Genomic DNA, 25,417 nt, shown 5'->3' with positions numbered 1-25,417 from the left:
CAGTATAGTGGTGTACACGAATTCAAATTTCCGAGGCCACAGGTGGCCACGTGGGCGTTATCCATAACCATAATCTATGTGATCTTTCTAAACTATAATTTATCCAAGTACACATCAGTTAACCAAGTCAGTCGGTTCTTTTGCAATGAAAGACATAAACACTCATATCACCGGTTAGTTACCGCAGTGCCGGCTGTTTAATTCACAGGAGCGTATGCAAGTAACCATGGTAACCACGGACTCTGAGCGGCTGGCTCGACGCAGGTCAGACAACTTTTACATATAAGATCTTAAAACAGGACACAGACACTGTAATTGCTGACCTAATATCAAATGTATACGTGGACTGAGTCTATGTTTGACGTTTGTTTTTATATCTAATCTTTACTCTCAAACCTTTAAACAGCAGCAAGTCTGCTGCTAAGAGAATACAGACTCAAACCGATTGATCATTTCTTTTTAAAGTCATCTGGAAGCGCCACGTTTTCACTCAGTCTTTTATTTACAGCACGATTTAAGTGTTTTAAACGGGGGAATGATGGAGGAATGTGTTGTAAATTAGCATGGTGCCTGGCATTGTCACGGGAGCATGCAGGTATTAATTTGGTGATTTATTAAACGTAGCCTATAAATGTTATTATACTTTATTCTAATCTGCTGCTAATTAGCAGTCTTAATTAGCAAGTCTTACGCTAATGGAAATGCAGATACCACAGAACACACAGCATGAATCTGATCTGCGACAAATTGAAGCCTTCATCTCTTTTACAACAGTGTGGTCTCAGACTGGTATATTTTTATATTCTTTATGCTTTAGATTTTCGAGTCTCTGGAATAGTTGATAGTAATGAGGATAATTTTCTGTAAAAGAATATTGATATGACCTGTGAATTGGATTCATAGATGACCGTTAGGTTAGTTTGATGCCAACACTTTCATGTCAGCTAGGAAACTCTGGGTTATGACAGTTGTGTACCAGGACCTGAGCTTTGTCGGTGGTATAACAGCTCAAGCGCTTATGAGGGGAACAGGTCTATCACATGCTTTGCTGTGAGTCTGGGCTGGGCAGACATCTCCGAAATCATCGAAGAACTTTTGCAAATAGGCTCTATCATGACAAACCGACCAGATATCTGAAGATTAAACCACTACATTCTCGGCTAAAAAAAATAAATAACAGTGCATTTGGTGAGACAAAAACAGGGTATTTCAAAGTACAGTTTAGTTAGTTTCCATATGCTGGTTGTTGGTGTGGAGAAATGCCCAAAAGAATGGCCACCAGGCCAAAGCAATGGCTTTGACTTGAACAGCGTTAACCCCGCCCCCTGAGTTTGATGGGTGAGGCTGACAGGTAAAACGAATTCATCAAGACAGCCACAGGGTCAGGACTGCCAAAATGAATTAAATAAATACATCATTAAGTAATTACTTAAACGGTTCAATAATTAATTAAAATAAGAAATAAATAAATAATTCATCAAATTTGTCAAAAATTAATTAATCAAATATACAATTAAGCAATTGTTAATTAATGTGTCATTAATTAAATAAAATTTGAAATAAATAAAAAGTATGTATTTAATGTTTTAAATGAAATGAATGGGCATTTTATTAATTATTTAAATATTTCTTTAATTAATTACTTCAAATTTCAATTAATTATCGACATATTTAATTAATTATTTAATGGCGTATTTAATTCATTCATTTCGCCACTCCTGGCCCTCTACATCTACAGAGGGCCTGCAGTGTTTACAAACGCCCTTGCCACTATACGCATGCTCTGACCGGCTGTGATGCAGGGAGTTGAGAGATGACGAGGAGCGGTGCTGCTTCTTTCACTGTACATCACTGATAACATATCCGGCGCCGGTGGGCGGTGCGAAGCCTTGAAGATGCAGGCAGCCTGCGGATGCTGACCAAAGGATGTCAGGCGAGGAACTTCCGCAGGGTACGAGCGTTACTTTTGATATTTTTGGAGAAAACAATCCGCGGCAGCGCGCTGGATGCGTTGGAAGGGAAACTATGAGAACTAAAAGTCTCCTTTGTTAGCCAAGCCTCAGTGAATGAATGCGAGCGAGAATACAGGCAACAATAGTTTATTGTTATTCTTCTTAGCAAAACGAGCAGGCCGTGCCTCCCAGCGTTTCGGTTCGAGGTCTTGTGCGCTTTAAGGACACTTCTACAAATTGTGCCCACTAACACATCTACTGAGAGAGACAAAGCAGCAACTGTGAAGCGTAAATACCCGCTGATCTGCTCAAGATCTGCTCAGACGTCTTTAATGGCTTACTGGCGCGTATGACACCCAGAGAGAGGTGATGTGCGATTTGGTGAAAGGTGTCACTTTTGATTAATAACCGAGGCCTTGCTTTTTCTGCAGGAGTTGGCTTTGTTTACAGGGCGGCCAGTAGGCTGAACACGGATCACAGGCCTTAAGTGAACACAGCAGTGCTGCTTCTAGCAGTGCGCATCCAGATCGATCACATTGTTTGTGCCGGTAGATGCTTTTCTCCCTGACGCTCTTCTTGTGGAGGCTCTACCGACATTTCTACATCATGTTCAGCTCTGACCGGCTCACAGTCCCGGATTACGTCAGCCGGCTGCAGAGAGGGAGGAGCGGCTCCGCATGCGACCCCAGGGCCATCTCTCCGGGGATCAATGCCGACGTCCAGGCGGTTTTGGACACGTCACTTCCCGCCCTGCGCTCCGCCATCAGTAGGCTGAAGTCATCCAGGGAAACATCGAATTCAGATGAGACCCGCAGAGCTATCGCGGAGATCTTCCAGCTGGTGGAGGAGGCCTGGGTTTTACCTACCGTGGGTCGTCAAGTGGCCGAGGAGATCTGCAACAGGATCCGGCTGCATGGAGGCCTGGAGCTGCTGCTTCAGCTCCAGCAGTCGCCTGCTGTGGAGATAACTTACGAGTCTGCAAAACTGCTGGAGCAGATACTGATCTCAGAGAACAGGTATGGTGTAACGGTGTGATGCGGTGCAGGACCGCAGTAGACTGTACTACATTGCAGTCTGTTTTTGTACTTAGACATAAAGTTTAAACACTGCTGCGGGTAGTGCAGTATTTGTGTTTGTGTGTCTCCATATTTGTCTGAGTATTCTAGTAATCACTTAGTAAATGATTATAAAATGTGATCTTTATTTACTGAACCTTTATTTAATGGGGTTAATGTGACTCTTGAGATTATTACTCTCCTTTCCACAAGCAAGCTGGCCAAGACTGGCAGCAGTACAGTTTCAGAAATGAGTGCTCAGCAAAAATACACAAAATAAGTGTAGTACATTTCCAAGTCATCAATTTAAACGTCAGCGTCTGGGGCCAGAACACAGGGGTGGTCAAATATTTGCAGCATGAAGAAGGTGAAGCTCAACACTTGTAGCATAAAGAACAACTTTACTGCTTGGCATCCACGATCCAGATGATTACTCTCCAGATCCAGATGAAGACTACAAGCCGAAACGCGTCAGTCAAGCGATAAAGTTCATTTTTATAGTACAAGTGTTGCTGGAGCGTCTCCATGCAGTTCGAAAGTAGATGAAGCTGTGCCAGACACCTCTGCTCTGTTTCTACAGCCTGAAGTAACTGATCAGTTATATTCACCTGGAATCGTATGAAGTTTTAGTTGAAGGAACTTCCTTGCAGGCATTATACAAATGCATATAACAACTCTGATATGACGAGGGAGCAACAAGTCTCTTTGTTGCCTCAATATACAGACAGCTGCTGAAAGTGAGGTGTAAAAGAGAGTGAGTCATCTATTATAATTCTTAAGCACTTATACTGAGATACTGATTCACAGCCCAGGACTGCAGTGATACGGTTCAGTGGTTTTGAGTTTGCATTTGAGAAGATCATCAATTCGGTGTCGTCAGGATTTCAAACATGTTGTGCTGTAATGTACTAGCAGCTGATTGCAGCTGAAGGAGAGGCTGGGTCAGAGTATGTGCAGAGCAGTCCATCCACCTTGTTATCATCATTACAGTGAAAGGGTTCTTTCAACTGAACCCCAGGGCACACTTTTAGTTGCATTAACCAAGTTGTAAGTGATTCCCTTCTACCTGCATGTACTGAGATCTGTCTGCTGAATACTTTTAAAACCATGCAGCGTTTCTTATGTACACCTGTCACAGAAATAACATGTAATGTTGCAGTTTGAAACAACAAATTTTACTTAAACAGATGTCAAAAGCTATAATAGACTGAATTCACACTGACGTACACTACCAGTCAAAAGTTTGGACACAACTTCTCATTTTATTGTTTTTTCTTTGTTTTCATGACTATTTACATTGTAGATTCTCACTGAAGGAATCAAAACAATGAATGAATGAACACATATGGAATTATGTAGTAAACAAAAAAGTGTAAAATAACTGAAATCATGCTTTATAGTCTAGATTCTTCAAAATAGCCACCCTTTGCTTTGATTACTGCTTTGCACACTCTTGGCACTCTGTTGATGAGCTTCATGAGGTAGTCACCTGAAATGATTTTCCAACAGTTGTGAAGGAGTTCCCAGAGATGCGGAGGATTTGTTGGCACTTTTGCCTTCTGTCTCATCCCTTTTGCTAGTCCATCTCATCCCAAACCATCTCGATTGGGTTTAGGTCAGGTGACTGTGGAGGCCAGGCCATCACTCTCCTTCTTGGTCAAATAGCCCTTACACAGCTTGGAGGTGTGTTTGAGGTCATTGGTCCAACTAAATGCAAACCGGATTGAATGGCATGTCACTACAGGATGCTGTGGAAGCCATGCTGGTTCGAATCCCCAACAGTGTCACCAGCAAAGCACCCCCACGCCATCACACCTCCTCCTCCTTGCTCCATGGTTTGAACCACGCATGTAGAAACCATCTGTTCACCTTTTCTGTGCCGCACAGAGACATGGCAGGTGGAACCAAAAATCTCAAAATTTGGACTCATCATATCAAAGCACAGATTTCCCCTGGTCTATTGTCCATTCATTGTGTTTCTTGCCTCAAACAAATCTCTTCTGCTTGTTGCTTTCCTTAGTAGTGGTTTCTTAGCAGCTATTTGATCGAAAAGGCCTGATTTCTGGCGGAACAGTTGATGTAGAGATGTGTCTGCTACTGGAACTCTGTCTGGAATTTATCTGGACTCTAATCTGAGGTGCTGTTAACTTTTTGAGGCTGGCGATGATGATGAATTTATCCTCAGCAGCAGAGGTGACTCTTGTTCTTCCTTTCCTTCATGTGAGCCAGTTTCGTTGTAGTGCTTGATGGTTTTTGCGACTGTACTTTGGGACACATTCAAAATTTTAGCAATTTTTCAGACTGGCTGACATTCAGTTCTTTAAACAATGAGAGACTGTCGTTTCTCTTTAGTTAACCGATTGGTTCATGCCATAATATAAATTCTAACAGTTGTCAAATATGGGTGTTAGCTGTGTAAATAAACTCTGATCAATTTTTCTGTTAATTAGTGATAAAGAATGTGGGATGGTGGGTATGAACTTCAATTTCTTGGCTGCTGAAGTGCTGTCACTCAGTCTCCCAGACCGTATGAAGTCTGTATTTAGTGTTTGTTACCATCTTCCAAATTTGTCTACAGGGATTACGTGGCTCGCATAGGTCTGGGGGTCATCCTCAACCTGACTCGTCAGCAGGAAGATGCTCAGCTGGCTCGGAGCGTCTCGGGCATCCTCGAGCACATGTTCAAACACACCGAGGAGACGTCTATCCACCTCATCACCAACGGCGCCCTGGACACCCTCCTCTTCTGGTGCCGAGGTACGGACCCCACTGTTCTGCGTCACTGTGCCGTAGCACTGGCTAACTGTGCGATGTATGGAGGCCACTGCTGCCAGCGCTGGATGATCGAGAAACGGGCAGCTGAGTGGCTCTTCCCACTGGCCTTTTCCAAAGAGGATGAACTCATTCGTTTCTATGCCTGTTTGGCTGTAACTGTGTTAGCTGCAAACAGAGAAATTGAGAAAGAGGTGGTGAAATCAGGGACCTTGGAGCTAGTGGAGCCATTCATCGCATCTCTGGATCCAGAGGACTTTGCCCGCAGTTTACTGGACAGTGCAGACAGCATGCAGGGAAGGACCGCATCTGACCTGCAGCAACTTTTGCCGTTACTGGATGGCACGAGAGTGGAGGGAAAGTGCATTGCAGCCTTTTACCTGTGTGTTGAGGCCAGCATCAAGTCCCGTCAGCGCAACACAAAGGTAAAACTGTCTCTCTTATTTAATGAGTTGGAAAGACATCAGATGCATAAAATAATAAATAATACTTCCAGTGGCTGACACATAGTATTTATTTTTTAGATTAATGAAGTGCATGGATTTTATAGATATTTGAATCAAAACTGATTATAAATTAATAAAATAAATTAACAATTCAACATATTCATTAAAACATTACTTAACAAATATTACTAACATCTAAATCCTCTACAGAGTTATTGTATCAAGGTCCCAAAATGTCTCAGACACAGCACCACTCAAGCCAAAGGGAAGATCCCAGCACTGCTCACCTGGGTGTATTTATAGCCCTCAGAAAAGCTTTAGAACATTTATGCAAGAAGAAACAAGACCTGAAGATCAGGATTAAACAAATGAAAGAGGAAAAATGCAACAAATTACAGAAATGTTGAAAGAAAATGAAGAGCAGAGAAAATGCAAGTTCCAAGACATGGAGAAAAAATGAAGGCCTGAAGTGATGTTCGACGAAGTTCTGAGAAGAAACACACAACTTTTAAGAGAGAAGGAGCAGAAGGAGCTTTTATGGAAGCAGCACATGAAGAGATGCAATCCAAGCTCCAAGCCACAGAGAAAGATAGACAAAGCACTGAGAAGAAATGCACCATTGCTGAACGAGAAGGAACAAAAGGAAGCAGTATACCAACAAATCGTGTGCAAGCTTCAAGTATCGGAGAAAAACAATGAAGATTTGCGTGTAATGTTTGAGGAGGACAAATCTCAGAAAGACATGAAGTCTTTACTTCAAGAACTACAGCAGAGACATGAGGCCTTACAAACAATCCATTAAAAAAAGAAGAACAAAAAAGGACGTGGAAGAGGAAAACAAAGAACTGCGAGAAAAACGTGAACAAAAGCAGGAAACCTTAGAAGAACTGGAGAGAAGGTGTAAGAAGGTGTAAGTGCAGCATGAAGAACTTTTCAGAGAGAAGACAGACCTCATAAAACAGAACAAAGATCTGCAGGAAGTGTGCCTGAAAAAGCAGAGAAAGCAGTTCAGGTTTTTCCACAAGAAGGGCTCTGCTGCTTCTTCAGTTCAGCCTGGACAAGAGTAGCCTCATCTTCCTCCTACAGAGGCAAAACCTGCAAACAAATTCAGTGTGCTTCAGGGTCTTATGCAATTTTAATGTTGTTAAGAAACATTACTGATTGAAATCACCATTTAGCAGTACTTAAGAAAAGCTGAATAACTGAGCTTTATTTAGCATGACTCCTTGTATTTAGCATGAGTCGACAGGTATAAGTTGGATAACAGTTCAAAACAACCTCACCTTAATTGGAAAGTAAAATTTGAGAAAATTCTCACGTTAATTATTTGCCTTTATTTTATGAAGAGATGTATGTTTTAGCGTTGACTGATTCTTTTAAGCCTTGTTGTTGTGGCAGGTGGCTATTTCACTTAAAATTGAAATATATTTCTCCTTCCTTTTCAGATATTTCAAGAGATTGGTGCTGTGCAGAGCCTCAAAAGAATCGTCATGTACTCCAGCAATGCCACAGTCTGTGCCCTCGCTAAGCGGGCGCTGAGCATGATGGGAGAGGAAGTACCGAAACGAATCCTGTCAAGCGTGCCCAACTGGAAAACCTGTGAGGTGCAGACGTGGCTGCAGCAGATCGGCTTCAGCGCTTGCTGTGATCGTTTTCAGGTGAGCGACACATTATTCCTACAGAAAGATGAAATATCTATCCACACGTTCATCTCACAGCTCAGTTTAACAGCTGAACTGACATGGATGTGGTTTGGGTCTTAGGAGTGGTTTAGTGGAGAGAACGTTTTTAGGGTCAGTTTTGCCTTTTGCACCGAAGAATATCATTGGACTGCCAATTAGACTGCCCCCCACCTTGTACATTTTTAAAGTAAGGCTTAAAACTCATTTTCATTTCTTGGCTTTTATCCTAGAGTGAAAATTGTAGGTATTTAGGTACTTTATTGCCTCTAGTATATTTGTGATTCTTCAGATATACTTATTGAGGTGTGTGGGCAATGGTGTGTGCGTGTGGTGTATCTTTTATTATGTTGTGTAACCCTCATTTTCACGTACAGTGTGCTGGCCGACTTTGTTGTTGTAAACATGCTTTATAAATAAAATCAGACTAAACTGGCCTGATGTGTTTGGTGATGTTATTACGTAGGAACTCCAGGTGGATGGAGACCTTCTTCTGAACATCACAGATGAAGATTTGAGCTGTGATTTGAGCATGACTACCAACCTTACTCGCAAGAGGCAAGTGGTGAATAATATTTGAACCCGCGTTTATTTGTCTTGAAAAAAAACAAACCCTCTAATTTGTCTGATCATCCAGGTTTTTGAGAGACTTGCGTGTGCTGAAGACTTACGCCAATTACTCCACATGTGACCCCAACAACATGGCCGACTGGTTAAGCGAGGTGGACCCCCGTTTTCGTCAGTACACCTACGGCCTAGTCCAGTCAGGCGTGGACCGTCACAACATCCAGAGCCTGACCGATAAGCAGCTCCAGCACGACTGCCACATTGAGAACGGCGTCCACAGAGCAAAGATACTGTCTGCCAGCCGCGGGCCCTTAAAACTGAGCCACACCGATGCACAGCCTTCAGGGCCTGACGTCTTCATCAGCTACAGACGAACCACGGGCTCACAGCTGGCCAGGTTAGAACTGGAGAAGATTTTGTGCAGAAGGTCATTTAGGATGAAGAGTGAGATCAGATAAGGTTAAAATTAAATCCTGCTCATCTTGTTTTGCTCCCAGCCTATTGAAGGTGCACCTGCAGGTTCGAGGATACAGCGTCTTCATAGATGTGGAGAAGCTGGAGGCTGGTAAATTTGAGGACAAACTCATTCAGAGTGTGCAGAGAGCACGTAACTTCATCCTGGTCCTGTCTGCCAGTGCACTCGACAAGTGTATGGGAGACACAGCCATGAAGGACTGGGTGCATAAGGTCAGTTTTCCATTTCCTGCACACGATGGTTGAAATGTCAGGGCTAATTATGTCTAATTTCTGCTGAAAAATGTCAGATCACTGCACCTCGAACTCTTCTCGAGATGTTCCACAGTAGTTCTGTTCATGAGGCAATTGGATTACATCAGATCAGATTTGTGAGCTTGCATTTAAAGTTTGTTCTGTGGAGTCATTTTTGGAGTGTTTTTGTATTTTCAGTGGAACACAACTCTCTTAAAACTCATGAATAGGTTTATAGTTCCATTTACACCCACTTAAATTCATGATGGCGGGTTTTAATAAAATATCATGACTAAAAACTGAATTAACGGAAATCCCACTCTGCCTAATATTATGCCATTAAATACCTCTGATTCAACAGGACATGGGACCCTTGGAGGGGTCCTGTGGTGTCTGCTCCCTGTGATTTGTGGGGTTGGACTTGCTCTAGGACATCCTATCCTTGGTTAGAGGTTAACCAAGCGTACATAGAGGTTCATAATAACATGGTTAGGATGTATGTTATTATGAGAACGCATGATTCTTGTGTCGGGCTCTTTGCCGTGTTGCTCACACTGTTCCTGAGCAGTGTTTGTGTTGTGGTAGGCAGTTTTACCCTTATGAGGGAAGCTGCTGCCATTGGGGAGTGAAATTCAGATAGATTATCTCCAATTCATTTGTTTCATCTTGCAGGAGATCGTCACGGCCCTGGCTGGTAAGAAGAACATAGTTCCTGTCACAGATAACTTTGCATGGCCTGACCCCATGTCCCTGCCAGAAGACATGAGAGCCATTCTCAACTTCAACGGCATCAAGTGAGTCCCTGCATACTGTGCTCCGATTGGACAGTGGACACAGTCCTGTTGTGATGTGCGGGGAAACTGTTTTCCCACCAGGTCTAAACCACAGCTGTTTGTTCCATTTGTACTGCATTTATTACAATCTCCCAATAGCACTCATATTTCTCTCATTAATATTTCAGTCACTTTAGTGCAGATGTGTAAAAATTCCAATTAGAGGGAACTGTTTTCCCTGAATCGACATCATCTAATGCCTGCTGACGTCTCTTCACATAGGTGGTCCCACGAATATCAGGAGGCTACGATCGAGAAGATCCTGCGCTTTCTGAAAGGACCCCAAGACCAAGTCGACCGCTCAGACGGCTCCAAAGAGCAGAAGAAATAAACTGAGATAAACACAGTCCGATTTCAGCTATAATAACTATCCATGATGCCAAAATTCCACATAACCTACAGTGAATAGTCTGGCAGCTTTCCCTGCTCTGACCTAATGCATGTGAAATGAATCCGGATGTTTAGATTACTTGCTGACCGGAATACCTGATATGCACACACTTAATTATTAACAATAAATAGAACTGATAAGGGGATTGTATATAAAAACTCTAAGCCTTTAATGTTAGTCAGTGCTGTATATGTGTAATCAGGTACAGTAAGCGCCTTCTGTATCTCAGGAAAATAACTGTGATAGACCAGCTGACATGGACACCCAGCAACATTATCACTGCTAACACATCAGTGTTCATCAAAGCTCCTCTATATGCAGTCGTCGTTTTTTTTAACCTGTGTACATCAAATGGACCAAAGCAGGTCTCTGACTTTACCAACATTTCTCCCGTTTTCATGTTTGTGTTGTGATAGAAGAAATCTTCCTCGGCAGACTTGATGATTTGTTTAGGATGAGTGACTACTGTGAGTTTAATCTAAGCCCCAAATTTAACCATAAACAAGTGAAATATGTGTAGCGGGAATAACTCCATGTAGCGTTAAACATACTGTTCTGTAATAAAAGTGGGTAAAAAGTACCTCAATATCTGTTCTGTTTTACGGTGTAATTGTGAATTACCACACTGTGTAATCCATTATTACTGCTGACATAAGACTTACTTCACCACAGTCTGTCCAATAGTTATATGTCTGCTTTTGAACTGAAAATGTATCATCCATCCATCTTCTGCTTATCCAGTCAGGGTTTTGGGAGTGGGTGGGCTGTTTCACCCAGCTGTCACAGGGTGAGAGGTACACCCTGGACAGGTGGCCAGGCTATCGCAGGTCTGACACACAGAGACAGATGATCATACCTACAGCCAGTTTAGAATGACCCATTAACCTAACCCCATGCGTGCCTTTGGACTGTGGGAGGAAGCTATAGTACCGGAGGGAATCCCCACAGACATTGGAGAACAGAGAGGCCCCAAACAGCCGGTGGATTCAAACCCAGGACAATCTTGCTGTGAGGCAACAGTGCTAACCACCACACCACTGTACTGCCCCAAAGTGTATCCTTGTTCAGAAAATAAATAAATAATTAAACACAGCAATCTGACACACCTGTCCTGTATTCATGAAGCATAAATGTACACCTGTAAAAACCAACAAAAGCAGTCATCCAGATGTGTTAATCAAGTTTATTAAATAAAATTGTGTAACTCGATTAACAAGATTTTTGGGGTTTGAAATCATTAAATTATCACACTTTATATTATAACAGATCACTCTGTTGACAGAACTGGAAGTGCAAAACCATAATTTAATTGCATTTTGTAATTTTAGAAAAAACATAAAATGTTAAAAGTTAAAACACAAACATCACTTATTTTATCACTTAAAAAATGTACTCTAAAATGTATTCAGATTGCTAAATATTGGAAATTATAGAAGAACAGACAGGTTTCTCAGACAGTTGTAGCACACTGTATGTTTTCTAAGGATGGCTTTGGTCACATGATCACGCGAATCTTGCTAATCAGTTAATGGTAGGTCAGTGGAAACTTCACTCAGCCAAGTAACTTCCCTTTGTGCATTTAAAGCTGATTCGACAGCTCCTGTTCCTTCATTGTGCAACTAGGACGTGACACTGTGTGCACGGCTTCTGCATTACTTCACAGATCAGCGTGTAATGCAGAAGCAGTCATTTAGATAAAAATGATTAACATTCATACAATGGAAAACATTCCTGATTGATTCTACATATGGCTTAAATCAGTGACACCTGGAGATATACAACAATTACATACATTCACGGTTTTAACTAACAGGAGTTAGTTAACAGGAGTGTGTGTGGTCTTCTGCTGCTGTAGCACATCCGCTTCAAGGTTCCACTTATTATGCACGAGGTACCGCCATGTGATCAGCTGATCAGATATTTGTATTAGTGAGCACTTGGACAAAATCAGAAAGCAGCAATTTACAAAATAACTTCTTTGTTTTTGTTGACGCGTTACATAGAATCTGTGACGACACTGCAGTGTCATGATCTCCGGTGCTCTACAATAGCTCATGATATTAAAAAATTACATCAAATTTTAATTATAAAGACACATTTTTGGATTTGGCAGAACTGTCAGTCAGGATGTCGTTTCTTCATCGCTTACTTATTCTTTCTGGTGTAACAAGATGGAAATATCCCATCCCTGGGTGAGCGAATAAAACTGCAGACACAACGGATGCCTCTGCTCACCTTTCAGACTAACACCAGGATGAACCTGCACTCTCTTTTGTGATCCTGCCCTCCACCTCTCTGCAGGTCAGGACACTGTGGCATCTCTCTGGTATCTCCTTTGTTCCAAACACTGCAGAGTCCTAGAAATACAGACATGAAGATGGTCAGTAATGACATTTGTCTGGTTGTTTACAGCCCATAAGACTAAAGCCAGTCACACAGGCATGAACAGACTCACCCTATTATTCCAGCTGGGATGAAGAGGATGATAGCAGCAAAGAGGAAAGGGAATCCCTTCATGAAGTGCAGGGTTGCTGGGTAGAGGGAGTTGAAAACGCCACTGCCCACCAGATAACACAAGCTCTCCACACAGGCAACAGATGCAAACAGGGCACCTAAGAAAAAGCACACACACACCCAGTAACACAATTACACATACAACCTGCAGAGCACAAGCTGTCCCGCGTGACAAGGGAACATGTGCTTCAACTGTGCTGCTGATCTAATTAGTTCACTGGCTCCACCACTGCACAGCTGACACACTGAGCTCTCTCTCTCACACAATCCGCACAACTTTGGTTTTAAATGTGTAACACTTGTACACGATCACGGGCTGACCCTGCTCTGACGGCTCCACCAACTTGGACAGCTTGGACCTCAGCACAGGTGTCGATGTCATGAAGAGCAAACACAGACCATAACCTGGGGAGAAAAAAACCCAAAACCAAAACAGATTTTTATGTTTATATGCGTGTAATTGTTTAATATCCATGAAATAATCCAGAGCGGGTGAATAAACTGTGTTAATTATTTCTAGAGGTTACAATCAGAGACAGTTTATTGTAGCCTTGTACTCAGGGCTGACAACCCTGAGTACAAGGCTACAATCAGTGGCCTTTTGTTCACTGACGTGTCATTATGTTTAAAATTTGCTTTAAAAATAACAATAACATGGGGTAAAAGGATTTGAAAAGCACAAATACAGGAAGATAATCAAAGTAACAAGCAGACATTCATCCATTCACTTATCCTTGAAAAGGTCTAAAGGGAGGCTGGAGCTTATCCCAACTAACATAGGGCGACATGCAGGGTGCACCCTGGACAGGTTCCCAGCCTAAGATAGGGAGATAGACAGCCATTCACACCTATGGGCAATTTAGATTCACCAATTAACCCAACTGCATGTCTTTGGACTGTGGGAGGAAGCCAGAGCACCGGAGAGTACCCATACAGACACGGGGAGAACATGCAAACTGCAAACTCCACACAGAAAGCCCCCGGCCAGGTAGCCAAGTTGAACTTCTTGCTGTGAAGCAACAGTGCTAACCACTGTGCCACCATGCTGCAGTGACATTTAACTCCAAATTAAATTGACACCAATATATATTGTAAGTCTTAACACAGACAAAACTTTTTCTTGGGCAGAGGCCGCATTCCATTACACATAATAGAAGAGAGAAAACACCTAATCATGGTAAAGTACTACAATAGTAAAAGTCATCTTCACTTAATTTATCCTACCTCACATTTTTCCTCACATAGTACATTCAGATTGACTTTTTACAATCGGTTTATAAACCATCTGGAGGTTATGAATGTGCTCCGACACCTCTCACCTGTAAACATGAGCTGAGTGCTGTTAGCCACAGAAAAGACCACCAGACCAACAATGTTGGAGGCAAGACCCACAAGAGCCACCCAGGAGTCCTCCATGCAGCGCTGCATGATCTTTATCCCCGCCAGACTGCTCAGGTAGCCCAGGTGGTGAGCTGCTGATCCGTAGCCAATAAAGTCTGGGCCCCAGCACAGAGGCGAGCTCAGCTCGTACAACACGTACAGTTCTCTGGAGCCAAAGTGAACAGTCACCACCAGAAAGAAGCACAGCGTGTAAAGCCACAGCTTGCATCTGTGAAATTGTCCTCCAGCCTCACTGCTGCTGCCTCCTGATGAGTAGAGGTGCCAGACAGCTTTATGGTGTCGAGTAGTGAGGAGCTTAGCACTCGGGTCTGGCACCACAGACTCACGGACAAAGAGGAAGGCATACAGAGCTGACACCAAGTTGGTGGCCAGCACGAGCCAGAACGGGTTGATGTAACTAAACAAAGCACAGAAATAGAGAGGTAAAGCTTATATGGTTGATTTAGATATATATTAGAGCAGTGTGAACAAACCTTTTAACACACATTCCTTACCCTTGAGCCCGCCGCCACTGTCCTCCAATGATGCTGGCTAGCATCCCTGACAGGCCCAGACACGCCTCTAGGATTGCCACCCTGAAGGTGCGAGAGCGCCTGTCACTGATATCTGCCACATAGGCAAAGCAGCCTGCCAGGACGGCATTAAAATCACCCGACAGGCCGCTAAGCAGCCGTCCCACTAGAAAGTAGACCACGGGCAGCTTGAGATACATCACCACAAGGTACACGATCGTCTGCAGGGCCAGGCCAAGGTTAGGGAGGATGAGGACTCGTCTGCGACCAGCGAGGTCACTCCAAGAGCCCAGGAGAGGCACAACCAAGAGCCCGACAGAAAAGCCCCCCAGACTGATGTACAGGTTCCAGTGTGCTGTCAAGGTTTCCACCTCCTGAAAAAGACACATTTAACAACAATCAATCTCAGTGATCAGCGAAGAGGTGGAGAAGATTTTTTAATAGATGCTGTGTTTCTACTTTTTGTTTCTTAGCTGCATCCCAGGTGTAACTCTGTCTGTGCACCAGCGTAATTAGACCCATACATCATTGCGTCTGATCTGCCCAAACACTAGTTTTGCTTCACCTTTTTTAGCAGAGCGTGTAGATTGTATTCCTTTTTCCCATTTTCAGCATGTGACTGCTGTTCCTCATTGTTGAACTGCTTGTAGGTTCAAGGCTTACGACTCCTTTTTTCCTTAAATGACTACACATGCAGCCATTCAGGTGCTGATGATCAATTTACTTAGAAAAAAAAGCCTTTAAAACACATCTGCATGTCTTTATGTGTGTATTAGTTTGTGCATTGCTTTTGTTTTCTCCAAATTGTAAGCACTTGACAGGAGGTCTTGCATATCTTTAAAGGGCTTGCGTGATAAAAAATGGCCCTTTTGGTGATGCTTATAACTATATGAGCGTGCTTTACTTGTTAGAACAGGTAAAAAAAATATGATACAGGAATGGCTTATTTTTAGGATTGCTTTGCATGCAGTTTCTTCAATAAGTGTTTTCATTTTGTTGTTTGTTAAGGGTAACTATGTAACCTGAAGAAATCAACAAAGTGGGATGGCCTCTCCTACTGAACCAGTTAGTTTAACTGTAAATCTAGCATGTTAGCATTACTTTGTGTCTCACTTGTGATGAATAATAAATAATGCTGCAGGTTTGCTGGCTGTTCAACAGAATATTGGATTAGTGAGTCATGATATGAGATGAGAGTCAAAGTCAGATTTATTGTCCATTCTGCAATATGTCCCGGGTATACACAGGATTGAAATGCCGTGTTTCCCTGACCCATGGTGTGCAGCGAAATTAAATAAATATAATAAATTAAGTGAGAAGTTTTTCAGCTTTTTTATATACAAGATATTAAGTATAAATGTTTTTTAAAGCCTGCATAAATATTCCAAGTAGCAAAAAAAACGAGGGTAAACAGGGTACCACAGTCCTTCTGTGGACTAAATCACACATTTCTCCGTGGTCTTTGTCAGGTTACTTCGTTAGTGCTTGTAAGCTGTGGTGCTACTTGGGACTAGTCTAAACCTATTGGGGGTGGGCATATTGTTTTATGCATGGCTTCTTTTAACAGCTTCATTAATAAAATCAATCAACAGTGTTATAGTGTCTACAACCCCTTTAAGTTTTCCGCCATTATAGAGCCTGAAGAAAAGGGTTAAAATACATTGAATTTTTAAGGTTATAAACATGTAACGTAATATTAATGAAAGATGTTTTTGTGCTTTTCCTGTTATAAAAATACTTCACAATGTATTAAACTCACGTTGAAAAGCCTTTATTTGTAACGGCATACATGGTTTTTAAATTAAAGGGTAATTCAAATGCTTTTCCCACGCAGAAAAGACGTGGACAGCAGCAGCAGTACATTTCAGGGTGACCGGACTACCTTCTGAAGCGGGTCGGGGGGCGCTGAGCTGTTGCCGCACTCCGACCTCTTGGAGCCGTTGTAGCCGAGGTCTTCGCTTATGCGGTCCCACAGGTACTGGGTCGACAGAGGTGCCTGCAGGGCCAGGGAGAACATGGACAGGAACAACACCGGCTCCACAGACACCGGCAGCGAGCATGTAACAGGCGGTCGTACGACGTCGGTGGACGGTACACCAGGCTCCTCTTTGTTTACGTCGAGCTGTGGTTCCTCCGCTGTGTCACTGAGGACATCTCCGTGTAGGATCGCCGCAGTGTCCTGCTCGTCCATGTTGGATCCACTCAACTGTAAACATTAAGTGTGTTGACTAGTTTAAGCTGCCTGTTAACGGAGTATACAGTGAAAACGAGAGCGTGTGCGGCTGGCTAACAACGGTTACGCTAATGAGAGTGAAGGTAACTTTACTGCCAGCTCAGCCAAAATCAATGAAACAATAACATGAACCGTAAAAGCGCGGGCTTTGCGGCCTCTGCTGGACGAAGAGGTGAACTACATTCCGAAATGATAACTGCGGTGGGTCACGAGTGCCAAAATGAATTAACGAACTATTTCTTTAAATAATTAATTTACCCCCCCCCCCCCCCCCCCCATAACAAACACAGCTCTCATATTTAGTAGGGGTGCAACGATACACAAAATTCACGTTTCGGTTCGATACTTTGGTGTCACGGTTCGATATTTTTTCGATACAAAAAAATATTCATGCCTTTTTAATTTGTCATTTATTAAAATTATAAATATATATTTTAACTCAAAAGTACAGTTTTTAAATTTAATGTTGCTGAAACAAAAGTAATTAAAAAAATAAATATATCTCAGGGCTCTCAAAATTTCAAAATCCCTGGTAGCCCTTCGGGCAGGGACTCTTCAGTTTTTGGTAGCCCAAAATAAATGTAAGTAGCCCGAATAAAAAAGAGAGCAATTTTTTGATTGATGTTTTGTTTCCTTTACAATATTATACATTAAAGTATAATATTGTAAAGGAAACAAAACATTAATCAAAAAATTGTTGAAAAACAAATTACAACATTGTATAAAAATTACAATCATCAACTCAAATACTTGGTTCTAATTGAACAGAAATTTCTATGAACTTGTAAGAACTGTGTAGGACATGAATCAGTCTGTGTCAGATCCTGAATTTGAAATTTCCACTGAAGTCACGGGTAAGAGGAAAGTGGAACCAAGATCGAGGCCATTTGCTTTTTGAAGTTTGCAAAGACTGCTAAATTTTGCCAGTGGTAGTTCACTCTTTGCAACATAGTACGCTGTTCTAAACAGATTTTTCAAGTTTATTTTTAGTATGTTATTTGCAATTGGTGTTTGTTCTGGGAAAGCTATTGCAGACTGAGCAATAATGCATTTCTTGCATTTCTCATGGGTTCTAATGGGGGCCTTTCTTAAAATGACTGGTCCCAGTAACAAAGGCGCTTGTCGACTCAGAAATCGAGAGAAAACCACCAACACACCGGGCAGAACATTATGTTATTTACACGGGTGCACATAAGTGGTCCGCATGTGCGCATTCGCTGTCAAAATAAAAGACGCGCACCAGATAAGAAGTTGCAACGCGCGTTTGTGTCCATATAAAAAGCGCTGTTTTTGTCCGCTAGAGTGGGATTTTCACGGCACATTCCGCACCACATCTCTGTGCGTTCATCATTTGTTTGAAGCCAACTCACCTCCTGCAACCACTTTTCCGAGAATACGTGCTTCTTTTGTGGTTCGGACTCCTTCTGACATTTGTTTGGAGGTGGAGGAACACCAAAGTAATTGCTTAAAGGAGCTTGCTTCTTCGACATCTTTAAGAGTTCTAAACAAATGTCTGTCCTCCTCCAGAAAATCTTATGTATGCAAACACGCGTTGCAACTTCATATCTTGTGCGCGTTTTTTTTGTTTTTATTTTGACAGCGAATGCGCACCTGCGGACCACTTATGTGCAGCCCCGGTTATATAGCTCGTCATATTGCAGCCACAGAAATTCTTTTGTCCATGAAACCATAAAGCTGCACTTTCTTTTTGCCTTATAGTCTGATTTGTCGTAACTTTTCCGTTTTGTGGTAAGCTTTTCTTTGGCTGTCACTTCTTCACCCTGACCTGTCTTATTTGGCTCAGCAGAACTAAAATATATATCCTGCTGCTTTTACACACACACACACATAACGGTCAGCGATTCTCTGCGCGATCAACCTCTCATATGTTTAAGCTTGCTGCGGGAGATTTCACTTGTCATGTTTGCATAGTAAGCTAACGATTGATAAGACGATGTCAGAGGAATTGGTGCGCAAATTATCACCACTCACCAATCAGTACTATCACTCTCTATACACAGTTTGGGCGATTGCAAAGTGAAACCAAAAAACAAGCGCAAATTCAAACGCGATTTCAATATGTCACATATTGACAGTGGCTCACCGATGCCAATGACATAATTACCCAGCTACATTTCCGAAAGAATGCAAAAGCATTGACATATATTTTTCCTTCCTACGATAGCCCGACGGGCAGGGCAGAGATAGATTTTGGTAGCCCGACTGGAAAAATCGCTAGCCCAGGGACGTCGGGCTAGCGATTTTGCAAGCCCTTTATCTGATTGAGGAATCACTCATCTTTGGAAAAGAGAGTTTATTACAGAGAAAGGGCTCTTTCCAAAATAAAAGCAATACTATCCGCTTCTTCTGGGCTATATTCTCAGCAGCATATTGTAGCGGGTCAGGGCTGTTCGGGGTTCTGTTTGTACAGTTATGTTTTGTTTATGTTGCCATAGTGACGGGTGACACCCACTCGCCGCGACGGGTGACACCCACTCGCCGCGACGGTGTGTCCTTCCGGGATCAGAGGGCGCCCTGTGTGTTGTTGTTGCTGTGCGGTTGCCACGCTGAGCAGTTAGCTAGCGGCAGTGTTCTTCTGCAGATGTCAATAAACGGCTGTGCTCCCTGGCTAGTTCACGGGAAGCTAGACCAAACGACACCTCCATCTCCTCCTTGTCTGAGCTCGCCACATTGGTGTCAGAAGTGGGATGATGGTGGCACCCCATGTTCTGACCCGAGTGACTTTTCCCCCGCCGGTCGGGACCGGCCGGTGCGCCAAAAGAAGGCACCTGGACATTTGCAGGACTTTGTGTGCGGTAATGGGGTCGTCGGGGACGACTGACCCCTTAGGTGGGGGCTATGTAGCGGGTCAGGGCTGTTCGGGGTTCTGTTTGTACAGTTATGTTTTGTTTATGTTGCCATAGTGACGGGTGACGCCCTCTCGGTGCGACGATGTGTCCTTCCGGGGTCAGAGGGCGCCCGTGTGTTGTTGTTGCTGTGCGGTTGCCGCGCTGAGCAGTTAGCTAGCGGCAGTGTTCTTCTGCAGATGTCAATAAACGGCTGTGCTCCCTGGCTAGCTCACGGGAAGCAAGACCAAACGACACCTCCGTCTCCTCCTTGTCTGAGCTTGCCACAATATTAAACATATCAGGTCCCCATAAGGAGAATCATGTGCTAACGGCTGTCTAAATGACTTGGGTTTGTAGCATGTATGCTTGTTGTTTTTGTCTGCTTCCACTTGTCTTTGCACTAGGATGATGTCGGCGTAAATGTGCAGTCATATTCGTTGTGTTCCCACTAGTGCTGTCAGCGTTAATCTCGTTGAAATGACCTTAACGCCACAACACGGCAAATCTCCGTTAACGAGCTACCCCTGATCACCCCGTGCATGGGGCTAGACGGCCAACACATTAACGAGCTAACTGCGCTAACACACTAGTTCCCACCCATGTAATTGAGCATTGCGTGGCACATCCAACATACTGTTTTACTTTAGTCCATGACGCGCTTACCTTCAGGGTCATATGTCACATGAAAACCAAAATAATTCCAAACGCCAGATCTGAATGAGGGTGGGGGAGGTTCAATTTGCCATGTTGCAAGAGGAGCTTAACTTCTGTCTCGCTAGCTTGCCCTGCGCTCTTCCTTCTGACAATGCTGTCTGTGTTGAACGCTCAGTGGATCTGCGCTCGACAGTGCAGCCTAGATGGAATAGTCGAACGCAGATTCACTGAGCGCTCAACGCAGACAGCATCGTCAGAAGGAAAGTTGATAAAATAAATTACAAATGTTGTATTGTTCGATACATATGCGTACCGAACCGAAAGCCCTGTATCGAACGGTTCAATATCGATACGAGTATCGTTGCACCCCTAATATTTAGATTGTACTCTTACAGCCTTTCTTTCATTTTTTTCATGACAATGATGATGACATAAGAGTTTATTTAAAAAATTAAAATGTTGAAATGATACAAACACGTAAACGAAACATAAGGAAAATATTAACGAAACATTTATTTTTCTTATTATTATTTGTGTGTTTGTATAACTATATATCTAGATATTTACATACACTCACTGGCCACTTCAATACTTACACCTTGCTAGCAGCTGTGTTTTGCAAAAAAAAATATTTATATTATGTGTAAGTATATTTGCCTGAATTGATAAATAGCCTACAGTAAACAGGCATTATGAAGGGGTTATATGTAAAATAAAGAAATGACCTATTTTGGAAGAATTTTTATTCCATGAACTGTGTGGAAGGCAAACTATGGACCCGGATGCAGGACTTGGGAGACACAAAAAGCTTTAATGCTCATAATAATATAAAGAAGTCCAGAACAATCGCAGGACAGACAGAGAATCCAAATATCAGGAATCTTTAGGGAATGACAGGGCAAGACAGTGCATGAATACAATAATAGGGTAAGAACATGGTGATTTTGGTAATTTGATAAGTGTTATTAATATAATTATGAGTAATTCATTCATCTAAACCCCTGGGGCTGATCTGGCTGGTAAATCAAACTAAATGTGGCTGGATTCATGCAGTATAGATAAGTTACACCTAGTTGGTTAACCTTAGTGTGCTTGCTTGTTAACATCATTGCACGAAGTACTTTCTCAGACTCAGAAAAAGTATTGATGCTTACTTGCCTACTTTCTACATAACTTGATTCTGTAATTGTAGTTTTTAAAAAGAGGTCTAAAATTAAGACTCAAACGAGAAGCCAACTTTAGAGCACTTATTTACAGCCTTGCAAAAATACTGCACTATCAGTTGAAAAATCCTTCCTGATTTTAACATGATTCGAGTCATGTGGGCACACATGTTTTTTTCTTCTTTTTCTTCTGCTCAAAGTCAGTATAAAAGGCACAGAGAACATCTGTATTTGCTGGCCTGATGAGATAATCTGCTAAAAAGAGAATAAAACAGAGGAGTCAAGGACAGACATGAAGAGAACATTAAAAGACACTGGCTGTAAAAGTTGGCACTTCTCTTAGAAATCTACCCTCAAGCAGCAATAAAATAGAACACTAATAATAAAACATTTCCTCACCCCTGAATAACTGAGCATTAATAAATATAAGATCTAAGTTCTTTTAAATAATTGCATGATTAGGCTGCTAAAATGGTTCTGAGTTATTTTGAGACCAAATAAAATCTAATTTCACTTCTGTTTGCTGAATCACAAGCGGCGGTTCAGGTCAGTTGGCAGAAATGGTGACAGAGCAATGCTGAAAATGAAAGCACACATCAGTACTCTGTGATTCTAGGCAGATTTTATTTCATTCAGATGGGTGCTTTCCTTTTTTAAGCTCCACTCCTTCAGGTAGTGATCAACAGCAGCATGCAGATCTTTCTTCTTCACAAGCAAATTTCAGTTTCTTTATGCTGCACAGAGGACATTTAAGATACTTAAAATAATTACACATCTACCAAAATACATTGCTGTCACTATTATTTTTGCCATTGTTAGTTTTAATTGATGGTAAAATTTATATAGCGCTTAATAATGCGCAAACTATAATATGGATTTTTATATTAGCCCTCAGGTTCCTATCAACATCTATCTGACAGTAATTTAAAAGTCACAGTAAGAAAAGCTTGGGGGCTGGAACAACATGCTTTTCTGATTAATTTTAATGTAATTTCTTTTTGTTATTACATACAGTGACAGTAGGTTATTTAAAGTTTCGACCACATGCCAATAAAAACACCTGTAAAATGTTTGCTGGCTTTCATTTCACCCACACACTAATGTGTAGGTGCAATTGGGTGTGGAAAAAACAAAAAGGTGCCGCCCTTGCTGTCGTTTTCTCTGTCATTCAATTGTTTAATTAAAAAACTGACAAGGTTCAGTGGGTGGTTATTAAGGTTGGCAGCCTGTAGCCATGGCACTACAAGAAAGAAAGCAAGAGCTGTTATTTATAGTGTATTCAATACAGAAACACGCACCAGGTACTTTATTACCAACCACTGGATAACGCAAATATCTAACCAGACAGTCATATAGCAGCAACTCAATGCATTTATGCATGTAGACATGGTCAAGACGACCTGCCAAAGTTGATTCTGAGGATCAGAATGAGGAAAAAAGATAATTTAAGTGAGTTTGAACGTGGCGCGGTTGTTGGTGCCAGAAGGGCTGGTTTGAGTATTTCAGGTATTTTGCCACACAACCTTCTTAAAGGTTTACAGAGAACAGTCTGAAAAAGAGAAAATGTCCAGTGAGCTACCTACCTGAGTATCGTGTCCATCCCTTTATGACCACAGTGTACCATGTTCTGGTGGCTGCTTCCAGAAGGATGTTTTATGTACTCACATGGCCTCCACAGTCATCAGATCTCAATCCAATAGAACACCTTTGGGATGAACGGGTAGAAGAGATTCACATCAAGGATGTGCAGCTGTCAAATCTGCAGCAACTATCCGAGGAATGTTTCCAGCATCTAGTTGAATTTATGCCACAAAGAATTAAAGCAGCTCTGACTATGAAAGGGGCCCAACTCAGTACTTGCAAGGTGTGTCCACTGAAGTCGACAGTGAGTGTACGTAATTGTGTTTTTATCATTTATCTAAAATATATTTCTCATTAATCTGAAATGTAAAGTTTTTTTTTCCGAGTTTGTGTTTGTATCAGGCTTTCTGATTTTCTGACATATGCACAAACTCTCTGTATGCTATTCCTGAGCAATGGCCTTATAGGAATCTCACCACCCATCAGCACAATGCCAGTAAAACCGAAATGTCATCACAACCTAAGATATTATCTTTAAAGCAAAAGTTTACTCACTGATATCCTTTTTTTTTAAAAACTTTGAAAATACCTTTATCTTTGCAGATATCAGAGGCTTTTATTTTTTACACAACTCATGTTTGCCTCAGGCAATAACACTGATCGCTCTTTTCTGCAGAACTGATTTGACTTTATGTACTCACACACACACACACACGCACACACGCACACACACACGGGAGAATGCTCTGGATTGTCAACATTTTAATTTCATGAAAGGTTTTACACTGGAATCATAACATTGGTCTTCTTGGTAAGTTACACCCATCGGCGACTAAAACCTGTTTTTACAGATGATCCTGCTGCAGCATTGAGACATAACCAATCTTTCAACTTTTTTAATCAACCACATTCAGGGATTTATTCTTGGGCTATTTTGGGGTTAGGTGGGATGACGTCCAACATTCATGCTGTTACATGAATACCTGCTTACAATGTGCTGTGCTCACTTTAATAACGACCGACTGGGCATTATTCTTCCCACTACCAAATCAGTTGACCTAATATACAAGATAATGTGACTGTTGTAATGACCACATCTTAAAATGCAAATTTAATTTCTACCTTAGAAACTGTAGTAGGTCTCTGGAGGTCCTCTGCAGGTTGGTCCTACATTTATTAAGAGGAGTTTACGGTCCTACAAGGAATGGCTGAAAATCAGAACAGTCTACATCTGTATCCAAACTTTGCAACCTAATATATATCAGATTGAGAGGTAATCAAAAAAGACATTTGTCTGGATTTATATTATTGTTCTATGTTGTCTTCTTTGTTATAACATGTTCAGGCCTACATCACTGACCCTTGGCATCGTGTAATCTCTGACCAAACTGACATGTGGGATCATATTCAGGTAATAAAGCATGCATGAAGCAATGTCCTTATTTACCTTCACAGGAGACAAAGTGGTGTTGTGTCAGTTGTGCTGTACTGGGATACAGTGCATACCTTTGCTTGTGAGTACCCCACTGCATGTTATCCTTTTCCCATTGATGGGCATCATGGAATATAGCAGTGCCATATAGCAGGCACGTTTTTAGCTGCTATATATTTAAACTGTTGTAATGTCTGTGTGCATTTATATGTATTTGTCAGAGACTGATAATTGTTTCTCCCGAAATCCTTTTACTGCTCGCCCTTTCTTTGTTATGCCTGCAGTTCATTATATTGGGTTCTGTGGATTGTACTCTGTGGAACTCTGAAAGAACAGAAAGGATTATGAAGGCAACAAGACATACCAAACAATCAACGGAGCGATCAAGGCAAGGCAAGGCAAGTTTATTTGTATAGCACAATTCAACAACAAGGTGATTCAAAGTGCTTTACAGAGACATTAGAAACAAGAACAAATAAAAAGCATGATTTAAAATTGAATGAAAGATGAATATAAAAGCATGGAGCATGAGCTTCGCAGAGGGCTGTGCGCTTGTTATAGTCACATTTCTGGTTTTGTCTGAGTTCATACTTGGCTGAAACCACTGTGCTCCTTTTAACAAAGACAAACTCTTGGTACAGTAGTTGTTTATTACACAGCTTTGGATGTGTACCG

The 25,417-nt window shown here is 41.9% G+C and overlaps 2 protein-coding genes across 3 annotated transcripts; one reads left to right on the top strand and one right to left on the bottom strand.

Moving 5' to 3' along the window:
- The first annotated feature begins 147 nt into the window (after positions 1 to 147).
- On the top strand, positions 148 to 11,499 carry sarm1 (sterile alpha and TIR motif containing 1). 2 transcript variants are annotated; one of them, XM_004543806.3, is made up of 9 exons: positions 148 to 264; positions 2,384 to 2,968; positions 5,586 to 6,204; positions 7,671 to 7,883; positions 8,371 to 8,462; positions 8,542 to 8,868; positions 8,969 to 9,158; positions 9,852 to 9,973; positions 10,235 to 11,499. In XM_004543806.3, the coding sequence occupies exons 2-9, from the start codon at positions 2,505 to 2,507 to the stop codon at positions 10,341 to 10,343; spliced, it is 2,136 nt and encodes a 711-aa protein (XP_004543863.1). In that variant the 5' UTR covers positions 148 to 264; positions 2,384 to 2,504; the 3' UTR covers positions 10,344 to 11,499. The 2 variants fall into 2 exon arrangements, with proteins under 2 accessions (XP_004543863.1, XP_004543864.1); XM_004543807.5 differs by lacking the exon at positions 148 to 264 and adding an exon at positions 1,798 to 1,951.
- A 67-nt stretch (positions 11,500 to 11,566) lies between these two features.
- Positions 11,567 to 17,230, bottom strand: slc46a1 (solute carrier family 46 member 1). The gene is made up of 6 exons (XM_004543808.4): positions 16,713 to 17,230; positions 14,813 to 15,204; positions 14,237 to 14,715; positions 13,239 to 13,322; positions 12,859 to 13,015; positions 11,567 to 12,760 (listed from the first exon to the last, which is right to left on the bottom strand). Exons 1-6 carry the CDS (start codon positions 17,019 to 17,021, stop codon positions 12,706 to 12,708), a joined length of 1,476 nt encoding a protein of 491 aa, XP_004543865.3. The 5' UTR covers positions 17,022 to 17,230; the 3' UTR covers positions 11,567 to 12,705.
- Positions 17,231 to 25,417: the final 8,187 nt, after the last annotated feature.

The sequence above is a fragment of the Maylandia zebra genome, linkage group LG14 (genome assembly GCF_041146795.1).
Source record: "Maylandia zebra isolate NMK-2024a linkage group LG14, Mzebra_GT3a, whole genome shotgun sequence".
NCBI classification, from domain to species: domain Eukaryota; kingdom Metazoa; phylum Chordata; class Actinopteri; order Cichliformes; family Cichlidae; genus Maylandia; species Maylandia zebra.
This window is presented reverse-complemented; position numbering and strand designations above follow the sequence as displayed.